At 43.1% G+C, this 26,720-nt stretch overlaps 1 protein-coding gene across 2 annotated transcripts; it reads right to left on the minus strand.

Annotated features, from left to right (window-relative positions):
• Positions 1 to 13,354: 13,354 nt before the first annotated feature.
• Positions 13,355 to 26,631, minus strand: prkaa2 (protein kinase, AMP-activated, alpha 2 catalytic subunit). 2 transcript variants are annotated; one of them, XM_080860557.1, is made up of 9 exons: positions 26,503 to 26,631; positions 24,712 to 24,853; positions 21,494 to 21,587; positions 20,276 to 20,420; positions 19,201 to 19,288; positions 18,626 to 18,850; positions 17,294 to 17,795; positions 16,939 to 17,065; positions 13,355 to 16,786 (listed from the first exon to the last, which is right to left on the minus strand). In XM_080860557.1, the coding sequence occupies exons 1-9, from the start codon at positions 26,594 to 26,596 to the stop codon at positions 16,545 to 16,547; spliced, it is 1,659 nt and encodes a 552-aa protein (XP_080716683.1). In that variant the 5' UTR covers positions 26,597 to 26,631; the 3' UTR covers positions 13,355 to 16,544. The 2 variants fall into 2 exon arrangements, with proteins under 2 accessions (XP_080716683.1, XP_080716682.1); XM_080860556.1 differs by having other exon boundaries at positions 20,276 to 20,423.
• Positions 26,632 to 26,720: the final 89 nt, after the last annotated feature.

The raw sequence follows: 26,720 nt of genomic DNA on the forward strand, positions 1-26,720 counted from the left end.
TAGAGTTTTTTTCTTTGATTTACTTTTTTTTTTAATTTACGTATCCCACCATGTAATACTGTTATCAATAAACACATCCCAAAAGGAAATGCCTTTGCTTTATTATTTTAAATGTTTTGATATTTGTAATTAATAAATATATTTATTAAAATTGTCTTTAGCTGTGTACATCATAGTACTGTTGTGTTTATTTGTGCATTGTTTTCTATCTTAAGTTTATATTTAGATTGTATTACTTACCTTTTATAGAAAATATTTTCATCCAACATACATTTGCACCTTGAAACAGTCTTAACAAGAATTTGTGTTGGAGGTCATAGTAAAAGTAGAAGTAATTCTAGACTTATAATTTTAAATGAAAAGTCTGCCAATATTCCTGAACATATTTATGGTATGTCTGAAATAATGATTCCAAGGATGTAGCATAAAGCACAGGTGGTATTTTCATTCTGAAGAAGAAGATTGCCATTGTCATTAGATCAGATCTTGTTGTGTGTGTTAGCAAGGAGGTTAATCTCCTATTTGAAGGCAAACAGCTTTATAAATATGTCTTTGTAGAAAGCAAGAATCACAGGATGTTCTGGATGTTTGGAGCACAGTAGCACGACTTCTCACAGCAGCAGATACCTCTGTGTGGTATTTTTGGATCTCACTTATGCCTTTGGATCGGTGACACTGCCTCCCAGTCTGTTGTGGTAGGTATCCAGTTACTTTCAGGTCCCTATGAAGATCTCAGCATATTTGGGCTTTAACACAAGTACCTACACCACATCCTTGCAGCATTTGGACATTGGTTTCATAGCTGGATATCACCATGGTAATGGAGGTAATTATGAGGTCGTATCAATGGATTGGTGGTGGCTGTGAGAGTCTGTAGGACGACACCTGGTTACCCTCCATCCAAGCTTTGTTGTTAGCCAAGTTGAATGGCAATCTGAAATAGGCAAGGATTACATTGGAAATACCTATCAAATGTAGAATTGTATCAGTAAAGGGAAACTGGTGGAGGAGGGGTTTTATGTTGATGAGGTGATTCCTTCTATTGAAGAGAAACTGGTTATTCAGAATGTGATTTTACCTAGATGGTTGTGTTATGATGTGTTAATTAGACTAAGACATTTTTTTTATTTTATAATTTGAATATAATACATATGCCTAATAGTTGTAAGACTGCATCATATGAAGTTACTCACTACTTGTGTACTCATATTATGAGATACATTTTTACTATTCCTTAATAGTAAAATTATTTTTGGGGGGGTAATTATTTTGATGGGTTCTTTTACTTCTACTTGAGTCATACTTTTACTTGAGAACAGCTTTTGCTTGATCTACCCGCCTCTATCGTTTAGACAGTGAGATATGCATGTGATGTTTTTTAAGTGTACCTGTTGTTGTCCCTGGTATTGACATGTGTCCTAACCCATGGTGAGTATGGAGGGGGGTGGGTCTGGGATGCCAGACACCACTGTTGGGTCTTCTGGACATGCCGTGGGCCTAATTCATTGAAACACAGACAAAGGAATGTGCCCGTGCTTATGCTTAGTGTGTTGGGTATGAATACTTTCAACTGACAGTGAGAGGTTTGGTCGCTGTGTAAAGTCCCCAACCAAAAGCATGGGGAATTAAACATATTTTCCTGTGTATGACTAAAATGACTTTCCACATGCTTATATGTAAATTAAGAGAAACCAGTGCCTCAAAACACTGAAAATCGAGAAAGGAGCTGCATAGACTGCAGACTACATGATAGATATTGGGAAACACTGTCTTTGTTTACCCAAACCACTTAATCCTCACATGCACCCTTAATAATCAGCTGTGCGTCTTCATAGGATAATTCCTCAGCTGCTTTCCATCGGAGCAGGATGCACTTAACCCCTCCAGCAGCATCTGGACAGATTGCTAGAGCATGTTCTGCCGTTTGGCCTGGAGGAATTGCCCTGTCATTGTAGAGGCTAGGATGTGGAACCTGTGTATTACTGCTGTCTGAGTCAGCCGAGTATCTGGTTCTCTCATGGGTGTTTTTTACGACTTCGTCATGTGACTGATTTCCAATATGAATAATAGCTGGTCATGTGATTCTCCATTAGTTGACTTAGTTTAAAAGATATTTTTAAATATTAAAAAATAGGTTGAAAGGGTTTATCTGGAAATGACATTCCATATTTTGTGCAGTCAAAAGGAACCAAGCTAGAGAGGCTCCTTCGTTAGAATCTTGATGTTGGTAATCACACATCATCCATTGTGGCCACTCAGAAATGTTGCTGTTATTAAAGTTATCAGTGTCACTAAATTCTGTGGTTCTCTCTGAGCCAGAGAGTTCATTTCCTGAAAAAATGAGTCACATAGTTTGTAATGTGCCACCCAGAAATCCAAGGCTATTTCCCCTCTGGGAATTAAAAAAATGTACCTTTAGCCACTCCTTTACCACACTGTCACTTCAGAAGCTATCATGACGTTCTCGTGGTTCAACCACTTTCCGTCTCCTTACAGGTAATGATAATAATTTCGTTTCTTGAAATACACAGTTTACTTCACAAATTAGACAAATGTAATTGTTTTGAAAGAGTGGGACAATCGCACTGCTGTGCACCTCCTGTGCCAAAATACCTTAGCAGAGATGCCTGACGGACTGCATTCCTGGTGAATGAATGCAAGTCGCAGATGATTCGCCTTCCCTCTTCAGACCAACGACAGGACCTGTCTGACGAGATTAACCATTCCTGCCACTTACTCCTGAATATCATCCCCATTTGTCCACTCAGACCGAAACCTCGCAGAGTAGAGCGCTCATGGCAGCGTAATAGTTCCTACAACAAATCTACTAGCAGGCGATACACGGGGCACGTTTAGCACTTTTTCTCAACCATATATTATCACAAAATCTGTTGATGGTGATACATGGACGCGGAAAATACATTATTTTTGGAGATGAGAAGCTGAACTGATAAACAGTTGGGAGAGTTTTGTGGAAGTCTGATTTTCTTTCCGGAACAATGATCGAACAGGTAATTAATATAAATGTTTGACTTGAACTATCACACATAACACTTTCAGCTATATTTAAAAAAAATAAATAAACTTTCAGCTATATTAGCTAGCCTGATTGAAGATATTGTGATTGTCTTTTCAGAGTCTAGTTAATTGCTAAAGTTGGTTCATATCACTCCTGTCATCATATCTTTCCCCCCAGATGTATGTTTGTATTTTGCGTAGGATAAATTTAAGTCGACCGATTTTCAGGTTTCCACTCCCTAGCTTCACAAAGCAGTTAAGTGAAGTGTTATGTTATGTTATTAGGTAGTGTCACTGTCAAGTATTACTGAGCAATCGTCACCATATGCTGCTTGAAAAGTGGGAAATGTTGACTAGGGTATTTGTATGTAATATTTTAAATGTAAAGTGTTATAATCTAATAGTACAAGGCCACTGTCTGTAAACAAATTTACCTGATCAAATGACCTGATTCTGTTATGTTCTTCTTTAATAGGAAGAAGTCCTGGACTTCAAAGCCCTGAGGGCAAAGTTCCTGAAAGAGGATCCCTTGAAGCTAATGAGCAAGCCTGCCATTGCGCAGAAACCCAAAGTCATCCCCCCTCCCCCCAGCAGTACCCGCGTGTCTCTGATTGCCACCATCAACACTGCCGTGGAAAACAAAATGCCCACCATGCCCCGTGTGGTCTTCAAAGATGACAAGAAGCAGCCCTCGAAACTGGCAGCCTCACAGTCGACGGCTTCCAAATCCAAAGAGAAAGAGGCCGGCGTGAAGCTTATTGACCAGAAACAGAAGAAGGAGGGCGACCTCGTCATGCAGGCGATGAAAGATAAGAAGCTGCCCAAAGTGCTCCCAATGCTTCCGGTCCCTGCGGCAGCACCAGCACCAGCGCCTGAGCCTGAGTCTGCCCCCCCGCCAAAGCCAGTCAAACCCCCCACAGCCAAAAAGAAGGGGATTTCAATCTTCAAAAAGCCTCAGAAGCCTCCAAAAGTCAAGACAGAAGCTGCCAAGAGCGCATCGCCACCAAGCCCCCCCAATGCCCCATCCAGTGGCACAGCCCCACTGGTTAATACACCCGTGGCTCAACAGGCTCTGCTTCCCCCCATCCCAGTCCCAGCTCCTACCCTTGTTAGTTCTGTTGCTGACACTACAGCTCCAACACCTCCTGTGGCTCAGAAGCCTCTTATGCCTCCCATCCCAGTCATAACAGCACCTTCCAGTATTCCTGAGCCAGTTATCCAAGAGGCAGCCGTATCTTTTCCAAATGTTCCTCCCCTGGATGTTATGGTTCCTGAAATTTCTCCCCCAAGCATTCCAGAGCCAGAGGTTCCAGCCCCTGAAGATGCAGCACTGCAGATTCCTGATCCCGTGGTTCCCAACCCTGACAGTTCTGCTTTATCTATTCCTGATTTAGACGATCCTTCGCCTGAAATTTCTGCACCAGCTATTCCTGATCTAGACATTCCTACCCCTGAAATTGATGTAGAAGCCATTCCAGAGCCAGATATTCCCACCCAAATTGCACCTGAGGTACCAGAGGTACCAGAACTTGAGATTTCTGTGTCAGATATCCCTGCTCCAGAAATGTTTGTTCTAAATGATCCTGTTTCAGAGATTGCAGAGTTAGACATTCCTGCCCCAATCATCCCCCCACCAGAAATTCCAGACTCAGATGCTGTTGATCCAGCAATTTCAGATCCAATTATTCTGGATCCAACCATTCAAGATGAAGATGTAACCGCCCCCAGTATTCCAGATATAACTTCTCTTGATCCACCAGCCCTTATTATACCTGCTTCTTCTATTCCAGCTTCTAACAGTCTGGTTATTTCTCGGACTCCCTCTCCCGAACTAGTCGCCCCTGAGCCTTCCTCAAGCCCTCTTCCTTCAGAGTTGCCGCCAGCTCCTGTTGAATTTGCAGAGGTAGAGGATGCCACTTCAGAAACTAAGCAGGAAAGTAGTAGTGCTCCCATAGAAGAGGCCGCTGATGGACCTCGGTGCACCACCCCTCCCAATCCTGTGACAGCCCTCTCAGCCCTGGAGAGAGCAGAAGAGATCTCCCCGGAGAGACGGACCCCAGCCAGCGACCAGAGAATATTAAACCTTCTGGAAAAGGCCAAGAAGAAATATGCGGCCCAGCAGGCAAACAAGACTCCGTCTCCATCTGTTTCACCGGCCCCGCCCGTCAGCATAACCCCCACCCAGGCTGACCCCACCCCTCCCATCAGCCCCTCAGTCTCACTGCCTGATCTGCCTGAACTGCCCCCAGTTGATTATGAGGAACCAGTGGAGGGCGCTTGGCCAGAATCAGTCGAGGAACAGGGTCGGCCAGCAACTGTAGTAAATGGTTTCGATCACAGTAAGTTTACATTGCAAAACAGAAGTACTGTAGGAGCAGAAACATCTCCAGGCAATTATCACAAGTTGACTAAAGTCCTCCTTGAATCTGTTTTTGTACACCGTGGATACAAGTTACAGGTAACTCAAGTCTTAAAATGCTTGTAAAAACTTTCCATTCATTAGGGAGGTTTGGTATTTTAGGTATCTAGAACAGACCACTGAGGCAGCATGTCTCACATAACCGGGATGACAAAGCGTTGTGGTAATGTCTTGCGTTCAAAACAGAGACGACTGAACATTTCAAGACTTTTGCCAGATTGATCTATTGCTCTTGTTGCTTATATTCCACTTGGCAAACACTGTCATACCATTCGTCATTTTGACAGGGACTTTTGGTCCGTATGATGACTAGAAGCATGGTGAATGAAAAGGGTTTCAGCTATTAAGGGGTAGTAAGTGGGGCACTGTTGCAGTGCTTTCCTGTTTTATCAAGGGAAGCATTTCTTATCACCAGGCAGTTCATCTGCGAGTTAGACAATTTGCATTTCATTGTGTGTGTGTGTGTGTGTGTGTGTGTGTGTGTGTGTGTGTGTGTGTGTGTGTGTGTGTGTGTGTGTGTGTGTGTGTGTGTGTGTGTGTGTGTGTGTGTGTGTGCGCGCGCGTGTGTGTTGTGTGTGTGTGTTGTGTTGTGATACTGTTCCTCTCATGATGTCTATTCACCACCCCCCTTCCCCTTTTAGGACAAGTATCTCCCATTTTGGAGGAGCCAATGATGGAGGAGGCCCAGACAGAGGTGCCCCCAGCCACCCCGGCCAGGAAACCCCTTCCTGCTATTCCAGAGAAACCTCCTCGTCTGCAGGTTTTGGACCTCCGACAACTCATGTCCGAGGAAGACAATGATGACAATGGTAAAGTGCATACATAAGCACAAAAACAAACTTACAGAATGTACCCTGAACATTCAAAATGTGTGGTAATTCATGACACAGAAATGATGTTGAACGTGTTCATGTTGAAAATGTTATGAATGCCACCTTGCAATGACTGTCTCCACCCATTGTGACAATACAAACTTAACATATGTAGTGGGCCTTGAAAGCACATGCATGCAAGCTTAACCTTTGTCTATACATTAAGTTAAACGTTTCCTGCCCACACTGCTATGATAACAGCATTTTTCCATTCTGTTTCAGAAGTGGTGATTCCAGCCCCTCAGGATTTTAGTGCAGAAGAGCATGTTCTGGACCCTCAGAACCTTCCAGGTTCAGACATTGGAACACCAGAGTTGGAAAATCTGGAGTGTGGAATGTCTGAGTCATCCACTCTGGAAAGGGCCATCGTCAGTGTAGAGCATGAGATTCCGGAGGAAGGCCTCGGAGTTCCGGATGAGAACTATGCAGAAGCAGACCTTGGACCTCCGATGGCCGAGGTCCCAGAAGCAGAGGCAGCGGCACTTCTCGACGCAACAGACTCTACTGCCAGTCAAGATGCCCAGACGCCAACCGGGTAAACAAAAGAATGGGTCCAGTCCGGTCCAACAAGATACTCCTGGAACCTTTTAACATTGTATTCATTATGAGACCTCATTGTAGAAATGCATCTTGAGACACTTCAGTGTATTTCTCTCACTTTTTAGGCTCTGTGTTTTGCTGCCATTTTAAAGCCACTGTAGAGGATGATTAACATGGCATTGTACCTCTTGCAGACCACAGGACAGCCCCCCTGAAACCTCTGACAATGTCTATGAGGATGTGACAACCAATAAGAAAAAGAGCAAGAAGAAGTCCCCGCCAAAGAGTGAGTTAAATTCCTTGAAGCATGATATTAAAACAGGAAGAAACCCCAGATAGGTTTTTTAGGCCATGATACCTGTGTGTTAGTGACCCTTAGGCTATATCCAGAAACCATAAAACATTTTGTGACGATGGTTAGAAATGTTATTGTTTTTAAAGCCCCTTAGAAGTAGTGGTGTTTTTGCAGCCTTATCAAATGTCCTTTGATTACAGTCTCATATAAGATGCACAGGCGTGCAACTTCGAAGGCCACATTACTAAATCAAAAAAATCAAAATAGTTCCATCATTGTAATTATTATATCCTAAGTCTGCAGAGCATCACTTGGACATAGTCATCAATCATGGACCACTTCCTTAGATTGAAACACAAAGGAAGCTAGGGGCATTGCCTGATTTTATCTGTCACATCTGATCAGAGTAAGACAATGAATAGTTTCATTTAGGTTTGACCCAATTAACTGGAAGGGCAGAAAGAAATGCATTGTCACGGTAGTCGTCATGGTTAATCTGTTCTGTTTTTCAGATCCCTACGCTGATACACAGCCTGCGGTGAGAATCTCTCTGGAGACGCCTGTGTTTTCCATCACTCTTTTCACCTAATAGCTTTATGTGATTTTAGAAATGATACATGTGTGGCAGAACTCAATCACCTTAAATATCTGGGGCAGCACAGTGTGTTATAAATGGTGATTACAGGATTAGTGCAATTTAGATGCCAAACGGCTCATCTACATACAGGGGATGGAAGTTAAATATCTACTTTTGTTTTGTTGTGAATTCAGCCTGAAGAGACCCAAAAGTCTGGATGGTTTAAGTCAAGGTAAATCGTACTTTTGTGACTTATTTGTTGGTTTACTTTTCCTGTAGACAGTATATAGCTGAACAGCTAGCCAGCTAACAAAATGGCTTCACTTGAGAACTCCACTGACAATACAGTGCCTGTGCTTCCACAGAAAAAGCAGTGCTGAGATTGCTGAAGAAAAGGAACAAAAGAAGAAGGAAAAACAACGGGAAAAGGAGCGAGAGAAGGAGAGAGAAAGGGAGAAGAAAGAGCAAAAAGAAAGAGAAAAGAAGGAAAATGAAATGAAAAAGAAGTTCAAGGTAATATTATGTTTGAAACTTTGGAACAGGTGTTGTTATTTTTTCATGGTACTTTTCATTTCATTAGGAAAGTAATTGTTCTGAAGTCTGTTTATAATAATAACAAACACACACAAAAAAATATTTTACCACTGCTAAATAAAAAGAATTGTCACCAGAAGGCCCCAACAGGTACTATTTGAACGTCACCCTTTTCTAGCCTTAAAATGTCAGAGAAGTGTCTTTGTAGTTCTACTTCTACAGCTTTATTGCCCTAGATTTGCTCACCATACGCTGGGAGTGGTAGAGCATGTTGTCATATAAAACCTGTCAGTATTCATTCCTATGGGGGTAAAGCCAGTTGTTTCCTCACACTCTGTCTTCACACTAGAGACCATCCAGACAGCGAAACTATTTATCCACACAGCGCAACCACATGATTAGTTATAAATAGATATGACATATTAAAATACTTAAGACCTGTGTTTAGTAATCTTAGATCATTTAGTTATTGCTTTCTGCCTTTTAGTGTGTACATAGTTTTTTCCACCTCCATATGAAAATGTGAATGAAATATGAATGTGAAAAAAGGTATTCAGGCATACCCATAATTCTTTGAGTATGAATGCTTCTCTGAGCCTGCCATCTTCTGCTATTCATTAGATTACAGGTCAGGAGGAGGCCATTTATGAGGCCAAGGCCACCGTGGCCAGTAAGGGCAAAAACAACGACCTGCCAGTCAAAAGCGGAGACCTAGTGAGCATCATTCGCACCACCAGCTGCCCTAAAGGAAAATGGTTGGCCAGAGACAGCACCAACAAATGTAAGTGTGTGTGTGAATGAGAGAGTGAGAGTGTGTGTGTTTGTGTGTGTGTGTGTGTGTGTGTGTGTGAGAAAGAGAGAGCGAGGGAGTGTGTTTTAGTGTGTAATTGTGTAAGTCTTTGTTACTTAGTGTGTGTGTGTGTGTGTGTGTGTGTGTGTGTGGTGTGTGTGTGTGGGTGTGTCTGTGTAACTCAGTCTGTGTGTGTCTGTGAGCGTGTGTGCATTACTTGCCATGTGCACACGGTTACCCAGACCCCCCCCAATGCCACTCAGTAGATGATATTAACACGCACTATACACAATCATAATTCAGACATTTAGGCATCAGACTTGAGTTTTGGAGTTTCCCCGCTCTCTATTTTCTGTGTTTAACCATGCGCCGCTGTTTTTGTCTGCCAACGAGAAGCATTCCTCAAACCACATCAGACTAGGTTGGATCAGCTATCACTGAACCAGACACCTTGCATGTATTGCTGCAGTTATCTCTGTTGACCTACTTAGAGTGGTTCAGTGATATCACTGTGAACAATGACGTTACGTTGTTGTTTTCAGATGGTTATGTCGATGTGAAGAGTGTGGAGTTGGATATCACGGAGATGATGGAGCTGGGGAAGAAGGGGACAGCGAGCCGCACTAACAACAACATTCATGTGGACACAGATACCCAACACGTGGACAGCGGGTAACCATGGCAACCATCACTCTCCTCCCAAAATCAACTTCTTAGATTCACCCTTTGACTTAAAATGTTTTGACTAAACACTGTGTCATGGTTCAGTTCTTTGGAGTTTATGTTTTCATAATAAATCTATAATTGCTTTGAAGATCTGTATTTCATTCATCTAATTACTATTGTTGCTTACAGGATGTCTAACCACTATGACTTGACAAATGAGAGCTGTAAGTTTTATTCACAAATTTATGTTTCTCAACTCATACCATGTATTTCATCATATTTCATAGTTTGGCATTTTCAGGGGTCCATAGTGCACATTTGTAAAGAGATGCTATCTTTCCCATCCCCAGTTTCAGATGACGATGACGAGTGGAATGACGATGATGAGCAAGAACCACTCTCTCCCACTGAACTCACTGACATTACTGACAAGTGAGTACCAGACTGTGTTTAAACATATGTTTATGCCAGTGTGTGTGTGTTCCACTTAGTACTTTAAATAGTTACTACTCTTTGTTCAACTGAACATTTTTTGTTTCTCCTTGTGCAGTGGCCCATACAGCATGCTGTCCATGTCAGAGTCAAGTAAGTGAAACTCAACACTTGAACAAATCTTATCGTTTTATTAGTTTTATTCAGATTGTATTACTTTGATTCTTATTCTTCCTGGGAAACAATAGATTGCGTCAGCTAATTAGCTGGATATTTTAACCATCAAGCCCTTCTGAATTCCTCACATGGAGGGTAATTAATAAGATTCTTATGGTTACAATGTTTACTCACTGAGGCTTGCTGAGTTCATATTACAGATGTGTAAATTTTTGATGTAGAGTTTATAGAAGAGGTGTGTTATCTGTGTCTCCAATATTGAGTTCTGTGGGCTTGACTTCCCTAGTGAGCCCAGAACCCGAGTCACCAGAACAGACCCTGAGTGATGCCGGCCCAGACAACCAACACATGCAGTAAGGCCCTTTCCATCTCCAACCTCTCTTTCTCTCTCTCTCTCTCTCTCTCTCTCTCTCTCTCTCTTTCTCTCTGTCTCCCTCTCTCTCTATCTCTCCCACTCCCTTTCTCTCTCCCTATCTCTCTCTCTTTCTCTCTCTCTCTCGCTCTCTCTCTCTCTCTCTCTCTCCACACATGCACACTTGTCCACCTACTGTACCCTTCCATGAGCTACACTTGTTGTAAAGCCAGATCTCTATCTCTATGTCTTTCAGTTTTTCTCATGCACACATACGATGTGTTTCCTGATCCCACTAGATCTCTGTGATAGAGCCTCTACAGAACTCCCACTCCTTGTGCCTATCATTCGATTTGATTATCATATCATTTTGATTACAGTGTTTGCAGTGCAATCTTCTGAATCATCAGATGAAATCTGTCCATGAAGCAGGGCTTTTCTGAGATGGCATGCTGTTACTGTAACTGTGGCCTTAACTGTGCTGTTTTTTTTTTTTTTTGCAGAGCTCGACACCAAGCACTTCAGAAACTAGCCACCTTCTTCAAGCAGCCTGAAGATACCACGCCAGAGAACGACCCAATGTGAGTCTCTCAACTACCGTCTCCTTCAGCACAGACACTTCTAAACGTCTTAATACTACACTCTTGGATAAATAGTTTAGTGACCAGCTCCCTTTTTTTTTTTTCCTTTCCTTCTGAAGTCCTGAGGAAGAGCCAAGTAAGTCCATATTTTGAGTTGAATTCAAAGGTCTTATGGTCTGATAGCGTTTGGTGCTGCTATCACAGAGGTTATGTAGCTAATAGCACTGTGGTTGCTTTTATACATAGCATTTGGGCGTGTATGTATGAACTTGTGTAAAAATAAACTTGACATTTCATCTCATGTTACACCATCTCATCATAGTTTTTCTGTCTAATTGGTTCACAGGCACTGATGCCCATTTAACCAACTGGTAGGTCTTTCTCTCTTCTGTGTCTTTTCTTACACCCCCCCCCCCCCCCCCCCCACACACACACACACACACACACACACACACTCACACACGCACACACATAGACACACACAAACATGCAGCCAACAACAGTCACACACTCAGGCATCCGGATGTTGTGCAACTTTTCAGCTCTGGACTGTAGTCCCACTGGTTAGGCAGCATAGCGTTCTCCAGGGTAAAAGCCCCATTGTTGCTGTTGTGGGTCCAGGTGGCTTTGCTCTTTGCTCTGCGTGAGCTTTGTGACTTTGAGCTTTGTGTTGCTCTTTTCTGTGAAGCTTTACAGAGGAAGCTGAGCCACCAGTCATACCCATCTTGCCGCCACCAGACCTTTACGCCGACGTCATCACTGAGGAATCTTTATACACTTACAGCAAGTAAGTACGTGGGGCCTAACGATTGTGCCCTAAAAAAAGTCCTCACAGGACAATTGTTATATTTGATGGTGGGAGAAAAGGTCACCTATATTTCTGTATAGCTTTAGCTATATATCTCTTCCATATTTTTCTTTCCTTTTTTAATATCTAATTGAAGTTGTGTGTTTCACCCCTCTCCAGTTAGCCAACTGTAGATGAGCAGACAAACAACCCTATTCATCATGGACCATCAGTCATGTGGATCATCAATCATTTGTTTCCATACCTGCCTGTGCTGGATAAAAAAATCTCTCTCAAGGATGACATGCTTCGGATGCCACGTACCCACCGGCTACTGGGCCAAACACTCACACATTCCTAAGCTGCTGCAGCAAGGGAGTGGATGGGTCCCCCCCCCCCCCCCTAAATGTGACTTCATACTGTTTATGCATGCAGGTGTATTTTGTAAAGTTTTGTTTTGTTTAGTGCTTTGTGTGCGAGAGAGAAAAGGATAGAGATAAACTAGACAAATAAATATGGATTAAGGATTGTGGATAAATATTAGTAAGCTTACCGCGGAGACATAATGCATTACCTGTTGCGATGAGTATTAATATGCATTGAATCATACAGCTTCTATGGAATATCTGTCAGGTGTTTCTATATAGATTGGATGAGTGCTTTTGTATGAAATGTTCTTTTACATATTGTAATAAACGACTGGATGAATACTGTAGTGCTCATACTGCAATTTATTTTAACTGTTGACAGACTCTAATGTGTGATCTGGAAACAACTACATCAGATGAATAAAGACCAACATCAGTTATTGTAATTCAGTCTGAAATGTTCTTTGAGATTTCTGATTGCACTCTTATTAAATTGTAATTAACATAATTAGCTAGCTTTAAGCTTCTAACAAAGCGCTTTTATTTTTAATGTGAAATCTGGGGGGGGTGCAAAAGATTTGCTGTGAAAAAATGTCAGTCTAAATCTGTATGCGTTAACTCAGAATCTCTTTATGTGAAGATGAAAACGTACGTACGTAGATTGGCTTGAGGGTATGCTCTGGGTGTGTTGTGCTAAGCCCTCATTCGCCCCAGTGTATATTTGTGTGTTTGACCTGAGGCTTCTGCTCATACCAGGATAGAACCCTAAGGGAGGCTCTGCAAGGATAAAGACAAAAGCCTTTAAAATATGTCTCCTTCAATACTGAAAACCCAATGATGCAGCCATAATGATATGGTTTGTAATGTGTGTAGAAAGATTTCATGAAAAGAACAACTATTGTCAGTGTATGTTCCTCTGACTCGAAACAATAACAAAATCTTGATTATAGACTTCTTTATTTATTTATTTCAATACAATAAATACTTATTAAAGTGCAAATCAGAACAGTAACACCATGCAGTGCATAACATGTGAAATAGAGACTGGACACACACACACACACACACACACACACACACACACATAAAGACAAGAGAGGCCAACCAGAGAAAACATCTCCCTCATGACACTCAAGGGATACTGAACAGCAATTCGCTACAGCAGTAGTTATACCCCCCCTGAACATGGAGGAGGAGAGTGACACACGGCCAACATCAACACCAACACAAAGACACAACACACTTAACACAGCGGCAATGAGAATAAGAGATGCTTTGGTAACACATTAAACAGGTGTGCATATAGGAGCATGTGGAGACCTGGCATTACTGTTGTTACACAGTGGCCCTTTTACAGATCTGGGAAAATACAAATATCCCTCGCATGAATATGATGTTGAAAATAAAAAAGGAAATATGGTGACTGCAATCATTTCTATGCTATGGTTTCTTTATTTCACTCTGAAGTAAATTCACTTATAGAAGTAGTCATTGTGAAGTGAAATGGCAAATATTGAGCAGCAGAGTGCAGTGTTTCAAAGAAAGTGCCTCTGACTATTTGGTATTGTGAGGTTGCTTTTCGAAGTGCATCCATTGCCATGACAACTTCACAACTGGCTACTGTATGGCTGTGGGATTATGGTCTTTTCTCCAGGTCTTTGGTACAGTGCACCATCTCTTTTCAAACAGAGCATTTATTCACTTTCCAACACAAACAAGATGGTACAAAAAAAGTCAAATCTGCATCCCAAGAAATGCACAAGCCTACACACATCCATACACAAACACACAGAACAGCAAAGCATAAAGACACAGAAGAAGGCTTCAGCTGAATGCAAAACTGCAAAATCTCTCTGATATGATACATGCCATTCTGTCCCACTTATTGACTGGTTCTCACTGTAAGCTCCAGTGCTTTTTCATCACTTTACATTCAGTTTAAACTGGTACTTTGACAATGAATAATCTCGTTTTTGTATTGTAACTATACAGTACATTTGTAACATGATGCAAAACACACCGACAGACAGCACCATTCACTCAACAGAACCCTTTACCCATTCTATTCAGAAATGAGGGGGCCCAGACTATCAGCAATGCTATGCACGCACTGTCCTGGTGAGGGCGCTGTACATCCAAACGACTTACACCTTATTTATACTCACATGGAGACTGTACACAGATGATTAAGTACTCAAGTGACAAAATAACATATACATTGTCTAATGTAGAATTGTATGTTTACAATCAGTTTAATGAAATATACACATCAAAACCAATCATAAACATACACTCCACATCCTGCATAGTTGGCTTGTCCGTGCATTTCTTTTTTTTGTACTGATACAATAGTTTGACATAAACATCTAACCCGTCTGCCATATGTGTTACATAAGTGTACGTCCTAGGTTGAACAGTGTTTTAAAGCCTCTAATTCACCAAGGCCACTTAGTCTGGCGGCGCCTTAGTGACATCCTTCATCCCAACATCTTTGCACAGTTTCGCCTGGTTCTGTGGTGACTCAGTCAGCTAAGTTGTTGGCACAGAGAAACAAACAATAAACCCTACAGACAGCGGGCCTATCACTGCCTCTTAAGTCATTTAGATTCACAGTAACAACTCCCCCGCGTGAGGTTAAATAGTGTAAATAAATAAACAGCGCTAATAGATAATCTCTACTTCAAGACCACAATTAAACAACAATGTATTCTGAGTCAGGAACGACAACACACACAGTTTTTTTTAGTTTTTTTTTTTAAGGCAACTGGAGGAAGGTTACCGTGGCTCTCGTTTTTTGGCCCTTGGCTAGTACTTCTGTCCCAGGCTTACAAAAAAGGCTACAGGCACACAGACACCACCGTTTCCTCTTGTAAAGGGGCTGTGAATTTAGCATACATTTTGCTCAGATTGCTAGACACTCTGGAGGCAGCACTTGGTCAAATCCAGATCCCCTGTGGCGACTGTTACTATCAAGCTTTGTGAGGCTACATAATTATACCGGTGCGTTATGCTGAAGGCCATTATATGGGATATAATACAATGAAACTATACGTGTCGTGTTCTATGAAAGACCACACCGCATCGTCATATGTTCTGTGGTCCTCACTAGCTATATATAACCTGTCCATTTCAAAGAGTGCTATGTTGACCACAAGACCTTGTGCTTTCTTAGTTCAGTTTGTGCACAGCCATCATAGAATACCTTCGATGGGGGGGTGGGGGGATTACGGGCCCGTCGAAGGTTCAGACAGAAAATGATAATAAAACAATCATTTCCCCTTTGAGATCTAGTGTTTAATGAGATAATCCAAGAGTCTCTCATCTATAACCAAAACATTTCGACGTGGCAACTCATACCCGTGTACAAGGGCGTTCACAGAGCTGCCATCAAATCTCTATGTTTTGGTGGTCATGAAACCAGCAGTGGCGAGTGCCTAAAGTAGCCTAATTTCTGTAGCCTGGTTGCATCCATGTTCCACACAATATTGCCTTGAACCTCAATGGCTCCTATGTCGAGGATAACTGCGCTCCTCAAACGTTTTTCAGCTCACTAAAAATATTTAAGGTCACATCTTCACTTGGTGTTTAAATAAAGTGACTATACTCTATAAAACATCCTTTGAAAAATAAATATGAATCTGCATTCTAAAAGAAAACTATGATTTCTTCCCCATTCGCATGTAAAAACATTTTTTTTTGGTATGTGATTTAAATCAACCTCTGCGCTAACAGTATAAATATAGTGTATCATACATTATGTCGTACGTAATTGGAATCTTATACAAAAGATAACGTATATAAAAACCAGAGAAAAAAATGAAGTGGACAGTCCAGTCAAACCCCTTCATGTTCTAATCTGAAGATACTGCATTGCTATGGTGGTGACATTTCAGCAGCAGAGCATGATTGTGGATGGGGAGAGAGGCAGAAGGAAAGAGATAGAGAGAGAGAGAAAGAGAGAGAGAGAGAGAGAGAGTGGAGGCAGGGGAAGGTAGAGTTTCAGGATTATAATGACTTACAGGCAATCTGTGCCTCTGGTGGTGGTGATTTGGCGGCCCCACAGGACCTCTCTATGGGCCACGCCAACTACCTGGACACAGGCTGGCAGGCTGGCTGGCTGGCTGGCGTCTGACCTCTCAGCGCGCTAGCGTGGTGATCAGGCTGGCGCACATCTCGAAGAAGTCCATGGTGTGGCTGCCCTGGCGAGGCGCCAGCATCGGCATGCTGCCAGTCAGCGAGCCCGGCAGGGAACTGCTGAGCTGGGGCATCTCCATGGCGACCGATGCCGAATCGATGCTAAGGCGTTGCCGGTGGAGTCCGGCGATGGAGCCAGAGCGCTGCGGCGTGGACGAGCCGGACTTCTGCTCAATGATGTCGTCTGAAAAGGATGAATAGAGGAGAGCAGTAGATTATGAAGCTTCATAAACTTCATGAACTGATTAGCTCATACGATAGATTTCTCTGGCTATATAATGAGTGCTAATCAATGCTAAGTCTCTCAGCAGTTTTATGTGACTCAGCATATTTTACCATCAATGCTCTTGAAGTCCAGCAGGTAGCTGCGGTTGTCCACCTGGTAGAGCTGCAGACTCATCTTCACAAAATTGCCTGTGACTGGATTCTTCCTCCGCACACGCAGGTGGTAAGGGTTCACAACCTAAAAAAGAAACAAAAAGATTTTCTGTTAAAAACATGTTATGGTCCAACAGACAGCCACTGCATTGCATAACATCGTCTGTGATGTCTGAGGAAATGTTCTTTGTCCTATGCTCCTTTTAGTCATACACATAATAGAATTACTAAATCTATGCCTGGTAACAATTGACACAACTTCCCTTCACCAATGAAATATATAAGCACACCACCCCCCAGATCCGGCACGAACCTTCCAGTCATACTCCAGCTGCTTCATGGCGCGGTACACCTCGGCCATGATGTCATAGGGTTTGCTCTGGCTACGGATCCCCAGGTGCCACTTGGCTTTCTTGACGGTAATTGGCTTGGGCTTGGTGGTGTTGAGGGCGTCGAGGGGGCATCGTGCCTTGGGGCTGTCAACCAGCAGCGGGGGCATGCGCTCGGGGTGCGGTTTGACCCCCGGTGGCAGGGGCATTCCCTCCTCGATGAAGGAGCCGGTGGGGGGGCTGGAGGCCAGGTAGAACTCGCTGGCCTGGTTCATGATGCGGCGGTTGTCGATGATGAGGTGGTAGGCCACGGCCAGCTGGTCCTGGGGGTCGCCACTGTACAGGCTGCTCATCACCTCGGACTCGGTGCACTCGAACTTCTCGCACACCTCGCGCACCGCCTCCTCGTCCACCACTGTGGAGTCGTATGATGGGTCCTCGGGAAACAGGTAGCCTGGAAGGTCCTGCTTGAACCAATCGTGCTCTCTGGGGGAATCAGTTAGGAATCCATGAAAGCGGGGTGTTAGTATATCAATTGTCACAATCACTCGACAAACACAAGTCTCTTCAGCTGCAACCACAGGCATTAAGAACATTACTCTCCTCATGTCACAAGGAGATAAGGTTACAAGATTTCAATACATTACGAAATAAAGGCTTCTTATGTAATGTCCAATACCTGGGTGGGCCGATCCCTCGCTCAGTGGATTCTATTAGATGAAATATTGAGAACAAGTACCAAATCTGGTGGAAACTCGCTATAGATGGCCTATGATCCACTATGGAGTGAGGAGGCGAACAAAATGTAATGTCCAATATGGTGAAGTGGTATCAAAAATAGCGTAGTACAATATACTACAAATGGGTACTACAAACATTTCACATTGACCTAAACTGGGGCTCAGTTTTAGAGTAAATTGCATCTTCACCTCTTGTTTACAATGACATCTGTGTATCGGTGTATCAAATAACGAACATGGAAAACACTACCTGGGCATCCTTGATGATCTATTGCTGGCCCTGTTAGCTCCCCTCACCTGATGTCTTTGATGGTGGCTCTCTGTGAGCACCCTTCACCTGTGAGCTCCCCACACCTGATGTCTAATGGTCACTCTCTGTGAGCACCCCTCACCTGTGAGCTCCCCACACCTGATGTCTGATGGTCACTCTCTGTGAGCACCCCTCACCTGTGAGCTCCCCACACCTGATGTCTGATGGTCACTCTCTGTGAGCACCCTTCACCTGTGAGCGCCCCACACCTGATGTCTTTGATTGTTACTCTCTGTGAGCACCCTTCACCTGTGAGTGCCCCTCACCTGATGTCTTTGATTGTGGCTCTCTTCAGGGGGTCCACCTGCAGCATGAGCATCAGGAGGCTGGCCACCGAGCGGTTCAGGTACTCGGGGATGTAGAAGACTCCGCCTCGGATCTTCTTAAAGAGGGTGGGAACGTGTTCATCATCGAAGGGCAGCGTTCCGCACAGGAGGGCGTAGAGTATGACCCCGCAGCTCCAGATGTCCACCTCTGGACCAGCATACAGCCTGCGAGAGACACAGCAAACGTGAGCACACAGGCCTGCGTTACGCTGTTATTACAGAATTGGCCCTATTTTGAGCAATGTGGGCAGCAATGTGGTCTGAGATAGCTAATAAATCCCAGGCATGGTTTTCACCTCAGTTGAACCATAGTCGTTAGCATTTATTTCGTTGTTTATTTTTTTGTTTGTGAATAAAACCTAGTGCTAGCTAACGTTCCACTCATCCATTCAGATGTATCCTGATTCAACATACTTAAGCATTATTATCCAACTGCACTCACAGCACTTTCAAACATAGGCCCCATGTCCATTATAGTAAAATGTTCATCCTTTATGGAGGTCATGACCTCTCACCTTCCGGAGATGACCTCTGGGGCAGCATAATTGGGAGACCCACAGCTGGTCCTCAGGAACTCCCCATCTGACATCATGTTGGACAGACCTGCCAATGACCGATGAAACAACCAAGCCTGATTAGTCCAAGAAACGTCCACAGAGCAGGACAGAAGGCGGAGCAGAGTGTTTGTTTGATGATGCCGTGTCAACCGGAGTCGTGATCTAATGAGCGGCTAATGAGATTAGCACAGCAGAAACTATGAGGTTATCTGGTTCAGTCAAAGCTGACTATGTGGACTGCGAGGTCAAGCATTTGACTAGACAGGTCATAAGAGCTAGTAACTGTCAGAGCCAGCCTTGATGGTTTCTAATGAATGTTTACTCTCCTTTAATTTTACTGTCCAGAAGGTTCAGACACAGTTCCTAACCATTCCTATTTTGTCAATGGCATTACATGAACAAGAAAAGTCTCTCAAATCACTCAGAATAGAGGAGAGTCTCTCACTCTCCACCCTCTTTTTGCTTGTTTTGGATCCTGCGAGGGTGGCCGGTTTGGAGATACTTCACCTCCAAGTGCCCTCACCCTCCTCAGTGTTCAGTGTGATTTCAGTGGAGTGTATGGGTGTGTGTTCCTCTCCTGAACCCTATCACATAACAGCAGACCCCACAGGACAGCTTCCTGAGTGGAAAGCAAACACTGACAGATGCAGAACAACTCTCCAATTCATGCCCTGTCGCTGTCTCTCCATCTCTTTCTTTTTCTCTCGTCCTCCACCAAACTCTCGATGTCTATATATTACCGTTACTCTTTATATCTACTCTCTCTAGCTGTCTCTCTTTTTCCGAGGTTTAAAAAGGTAGAGTGTGTCGGGAGAGCTGCTGTTTCAGTTGGAATGGATGTTTTTATTTTTTAATTGTCGAAGGCTCGTGCAACGTCTCTAACTCTCGTTCTCTCTAACACCGCTGCCCTGGAGGAAGGTAAATTTCACTGTGACCTCTTCAGCATGCATGTCTGTATGTGTCCTGTGTGAAAAAAATGCACGTGTGTGTTGCTGTGCCCCCCCCCGCATCCTCTTTCCTCCTTCACTCTCACCGAAGTCGGCAATCTTGGCATTCTTGTTGCTGTCCAGCAAGACGTTCTCAGGTTTCAGGTCCCGGTGAACTACCATGTGTCTGTGGCAGTAATCCACCCCAGAGATAATCTGCTGGAAGAGCCGCCGGGCCTCTGTGTCTTCCACCTGCTCCAAAAGAGAGAGAGAGAGACACTGTTAATGCGTGCACCGGGCCTCTGTATTTTCCACCTGCTCCAAGAGAGCGAGACTGTTAATGCGTGCACACAAATGCTCACGCACACGCACACGCACACACACACACACACACACACACACACACACACACACTCTCACGCACACACACACACTCTCACGCACAGCTTCACAAAGGCTCACCTGCTCTGTCATAATGAGATCTAGTTAAAGAACACAACACAAGCACACACAAACACACATCAACACATACACACACACACACACACCAATACTGTATACACACACACACAAAAACATGCACTCATACATAGACACACATGTACTAAAAAAAACATAACAAATGAGCATAGTAAGCCATCGTCATAGTGTACAGTGCTAATAGGGCTAACAGTCATAACCTAGTACCATATCACAACATAATTACTAATATTATTATTACATGTCTTTATTGGTGATATAAAGTACATCACTCTTTCTGTCGTCACAAAAATGCACCCAACGATATAAGATGAACCTCAAGATGAGTAGACGATAGCAACGTGTAAAACTCTAACCAGGGATTTTGGCTATTCTCCTTGGCCTTTTAAGCAGCTTGTTGCCTTGTCTATTATGGGATCAGAGGCGCCCTTGTTGAGAGGTATATGGAGTAGGCCAGCATAGGCCGAAAGCTAATCCTAAGGAATCCTCAGGAGTCTTCATATTTGCTTACTACATTCACAGCACTGACCAGCAATTGACAACACATTTATGCCTTGCAAATGTTGTCCCAAAAGTAAAACTTTGACAGATCTTGTTTTATTTTTCACACAATGGGGTTCTCACTGTTGTTAAATACCACCAAATTAAAATGCACAATCCAAGTCACAACATTTTGTGGTAAGGCATTCATACTTGATGTATGCAACAAATGTGTTCAAATACTGTATTGTATTTTTCTAAAACAGACAGCATCGGAATAATCCAGAAAGACATATGGTATGAGTTCAGAATCATCCAGAAAGACACATGGCTAGTATTTACAGTAAGCGTGACAAGTGCCTTACCCTTCCGTGCTTACAGATATAGTCAAACAGCTCCCCTCCAGACACATACTCCATCACCATGAAGAAATCTGTGGGGGTGCTTATCACCTGATACCTGAAACACAGGGAACAGATTCTGATTAGGGCGGAACCATAGAAACTCATTCAAATATACAGTAGATCTTAAAAACATGTACCAGTTCCTCATCCACAACCTCAATGTGCACCACGTTTTATAATAATGTAATGATTCTATGATCATTTTTCGCTATTATTAAAAACTAGTGCAGTGCCCGTAGGGGGTAACATCTATGACGACGACTGTTCTATGACTATGACATCATTCACAAAAAAGTGTCCCGATGTATCTGTTGTAATTCGTTTACTTTGTTTTCTCATTATTGCAATATTATAAACCTCAATCTGCATTTACCCTGGCTGGGAGAGGCTGTCATTCGGAAGATACTGTGTGTGATCGCCTTTGCTCTGTGTTCATTAAACCTGTCAGAGTGTGTGAATAAAAGGCTGGGTGCCAATCAAAATCACAACGGAAGAGTGGAGTACATTGTTTGATTGTGACGTCACTACCCATAGTGCCGACGGGACGGGAAATGATAACCCATTGTTTCCTATGGGAAACGGTAAAATACAAATATCTCGCGAACTATAAATTCAAAAATCTTCAAAATCAAGGATGCACAGGTTCATGACATGCGTAAGCTACATGCAAAATCTCATAACTAACGGAACTACCGTCAGGGAGATACGCCCTAGACAGACAGACACACAGAGTTCCTGGATTTATAGATAGATGACTCTGAAGAGATCTGGATGGCTTCGGAGCAAAATTTCTGTAATTGGAAAAGGTTTAGGTGCTAACTAACTGGCTCCCAAAGGACTCAACCAATTAAAGTCAACATCTCATTTCAGCTGGCCCCCCGCAAAGAGAAAATCATTCTTATCATCATGACATTTCTCTGACATGCAATGAGGCCATTGTGTTTGACAGGCAGAGTGGGTAGTGCTGCTCCTGACAGATGGATGTATGGTGTCAGAGAGAAAGGTTACATGTGTCAGAAGGGAGCGAGCTCATCCCCTCTGAGAGATCCTTTCTCTGGGGCTTTTCTCTGCTTCTTCCCTCATTGCCGCTGGCCGCTCCGTCATGAGGAGGCTACTGATTGGAGGAGACAGACTTTCACAACACTCCAGAGCTATATAGCCATTCAGACAGACTTACCCACCCACACACACACACAAGGACTCAACACACACATAGACAAACACACACACACAAACAGACTCAACACACACACAGTCACACACACACACAGACGCAACACACACAGACAGACAGACACACACACAACACACACACTGACTCCACACACACAGACTCCACAGCTGAGATGACAGTGTGTGCCTCAGAGCCTGCTGTGGCCAACAGGAGAGAAAATGTTGAGACTGTCAGGGAGAGAGTGCAGATAAAGGGCTTATTATAGCTCACTTCCCCACGCCACTGCTAAAGCTGCAGAACCCTGGCAGCGCTGAATGGCCCATCCGACGAACACACACCAACACACACACATACTGTTTACACACACACACACACACACACACACACACACACACACACACTGTATACACACACACACACACACACAAAACAAACACATACTGTATACACACACATACACACTGTATACACACACACACTGTATACACACACACCAACACACACACATACTGTATAAACACACATACTGTATACACACACACACACTGTATACACACACACACACAAACACACAAACACACACACAAATATACATATGCAGACATATTTACATGTGCAGACACCCACATACATACACATACAACACTCATAAGCACACACACACACACAAATGTACACATGCAGGCTCACAAACACACATATTCCGACACATGAACCATTCATAAACTCACACACACACACGTACATATACACACACCAAGCACAAACACACACAAAACACAAACCAGACACACATACATGTTCACAACACACATCCATGCAGCATTCTCTCTCTCTCTCACACACACACACACACACACACACACACACACACACACACACACACACACACACACACACACACACACACACACACACACACACACACACACACACACACACGTAAGCTGCCATACTTAAGTCTGGTCAGTGTCTTCTCTAGGCCTAAAAATAACACTGACAGGACATCAGCATCAGACAGATGAGAATAGGAAAGAGTTTGTGAGTTGAGTAACAAATGGAATGGCATGGAATATGGGGAAAGGAAAGGAGAAGAGCTGAAAAGGACTGACAAAAGACAGCGTGGGTTGTGCGTGTGCGTGTGTGTGTACGTGACTGTGTGCCTGTGTTTGAGGAGGGGGGGTGGGGGATTGAGAAAGACAGAGAGGCAGAGAGCAAGGGAGCAAAAATAGAGCGTGTGTGAGAGAGACGGAAAAAAATAACACGCAAAACATTGAAAATCTCCCAGGGATTAGACCCCACTCCCCTATCCTTGAGCCGAGCTGACTTTGCTGAACAGAGGTGCCCATGCTGGGGACTGGTCAGCTTGCTGTGTGGGAGAGAGCTAATGAAAACTGACTTCAAAGTCCCTGCACGCCAACACCGAGCTCTCAAAGCACACAGCGGTTCTCAAAGCAGCAGTTCAAATCAGTGTGCTTACAGTGACCTAGAGTTCAAAGCATACACCTTAGCACTGATTACACCCACACTTTAGAACACATTGCTCCTCTGACTCCAGAAATAGCACACCTACTGTATAAGGGTCTATGTAATATGCTGCATAGCTCGAATAAATATTAAAACAAATTAAATATCAATCCTTCAAAACATAAAGGAACAGTAACCTAGGGTAAACCGTAACGTTTGTAAACCCGTTTCAAAGCACTTCTTATGGCAAGGGAAATGAAAATAACCCAAAGTCATGCGAACAGTTAATGAAACTGGGAGAATGTGAGAAATTAGATCTATTGACTAGTAATGCTCTTTGAAGCAATCCCTTTGGTAGGCTGTACATGGCCTTAAATTCTTCAGAATGGGTAAGCTCAATGACAGGACTGACTAAAGAAATATTATAATTTCATAGACCATATCATTTAAGTGCAAACTAACTCCTATTCTATATTTTTACATTTAAACAATTTGTGACAAGAGTTCTTTTGACGTTCAGTCATGGTATTCCACTTACAGCTTGATGATGTGAGGATGCCGAAAGAGCTTGAGATTCTGGATCTCCCTTTTGATTTTGCCGACCACATCGAGACTGCGAATCTTCTGTCGATTAAGGATCTTCACTGCAACTTTGTGTCCAGTTAGCTGGTGCTCTCCAACTGCACACACACACACACACACATTGAGGTCCAAATTGTTGTCACACACAACATAGTTTATAGCTTTCCATCTGTGGCAAACTAAACCAGACATGTTTACTTGACTTTCTGGCCTAAATTATCATGGAGGTATCAGTAACATACTTGTAAGTATCTGCCTTATGGTTACTCTGGTACCAGGTAACTATGGACCAGATCATTTTCCAAGTCAACCACAAGGACTACTACGTAAAGTAACTGGAAGCATAACTCGCTCCAGTGAATTGGGCTGAGACTGTTATCTTCGCATATTCTTGAGATTCGTAGAAATCATGCATTTTATAACCACATAGAGAAGAAAATACAATAAAAATTCCCTGAAATCCCACAAATTGACCTCGATAGTTCACACTAACGAGTCGGTGTGATTTCCTATTTAATTCCAGATATTAAATGGTTCCGAAATAACACATTTGGCACGCGGAGAAGAGGATAGACTGTACGAGAAATCAGAGCCACCAGTTTGTATAAGGATGATACTTGCAGGATTTGCATCAAAAGTTGGCAAGACTAGTTAGGCGTGACGATAGCAGCGTCATTGGCTGTAAACATGACATTGTAATTTCAAGGTTAGTTTGTGTTGTCTATGACAAAGTTATCTCTTATCTCTTCTATGAATGTGGTTCAGTGTGAAACTAATTACAAAATGAATCAACCGTAGCCTATGCATGAAGAAACAGCACGCAAGTGGGTACACCTGCCCAAACCTGCGCGTTCAAGTAGATGACTGTACAGGCCTTCTGTTTTTGTGAAAACATCAATCAACGTCGATGGGCCACTTCATTTTGATAACAGAACAGCATTCACATCAGTTTTGCCACAATGATTCCATGTGGAAGAAACATGCTTTGCTATGAATAGCCTAACTACGCAGGCTACTTTTATTGAGAAAAGTTACCACGGACCCATGTTTACTCTCCTGATAATGACATCAAGAACGCTTGAGGCCTCTTAACCATGCAGACTTATGACATTTATCATACTATTTCGGCCTACACGCCGTGTTTTCACGGGTATAAACAGAATAGGCAAGGTCATAGTAGCCTTGCGGTCAGTAGGGGAAATTATTCCATCTTGGCATTGGCGATAACAGTTGCAACTACAGAGTTGAAAGTGTTCACATCAGGAGAGTACACGCACTTGCTTACATTAACTATAATCATTTTTTAACTATCGACGCAAGGCAAACATGTATACATGGCTTGGTAACAGCCGTGGATTCGTGGAATCTACTACCCACACTCAGAAAGTATTGGTCACTAGATCTCAACACCTATTCCTTCACAACAAACAGATAACGAATTTTACGAGTCTCTTTAAATCCATTCAGTGTATCTCACTGAATCAGCTACTAATATATGTGAAAACAGACTATCACGCTCTGGTGCTGGAAAAATACGCGTAAATATATTGATATTCTTAACATGCGTTTACGTAGTTTACTGATCGCATACACTGCGTGCTTAGATATTTCTACGTTAGCCAGCCTAGGTTTACTGCGTACAGGAGCCACCGGCAAGTTCAACGCTGTAATATGCACGAAAAACACACGATTTGCCGTGATCTAATGAAAGGTGAGCATGGAACACAGAAAAAGGAAGTCACTTAACTCTTGACTTTCCCAAAGGTGCCAACTCCGAGTGTGTCCCCGAGGATATAGTGTCCTATCTTAACCCTGCCTTCGTGTTTCTGCTTCTCAGCCATTTTACCATTTGGAATCCTTCGTTAGCAGTCGCTTGTGTGCAGAGGGAGGCGGGGTCCAACTGTAGTAGACACTACATGAAGGCACAAGATCACGCATAGCTCTTTAAATACATTCTCCTTCTTT

This window comes from Sprattus sprattus, assembly GCF_963457725.1.
Source record: "Sprattus sprattus genome assembly, chromosome: 2".
NCBI lineage: Eukaryota > Metazoa > Chordata > Actinopteri > Clupeiformes > Clupeidae > Sprattus > Sprattus sprattus.

Bases quoted from the DNA above. Each gene is read 5' to 3' on its own strand.
- prkaa2 (XM_080860556.1), bottom strand. From the start codon at position 26,596: ATGGCTGAGAAGCAGAAACACGAAGGCAGGGTTAAGATAGGACACTAT. The intron at 20,424-21,493 runs GTAAGGCACTTG...TCTCTTTTGGAG, and splicing joins ATATCTGTAAGCACGGAAGG to CAGGTGGAAGACACAGAGGC. The intron at 19,289-20,275 runs GTGAGAGTGAAG...GGTCATTGGCAG, and splicing joins TGCCAAGATTGCCGACTTCG to GTCTGTCCAACATGATGTCA.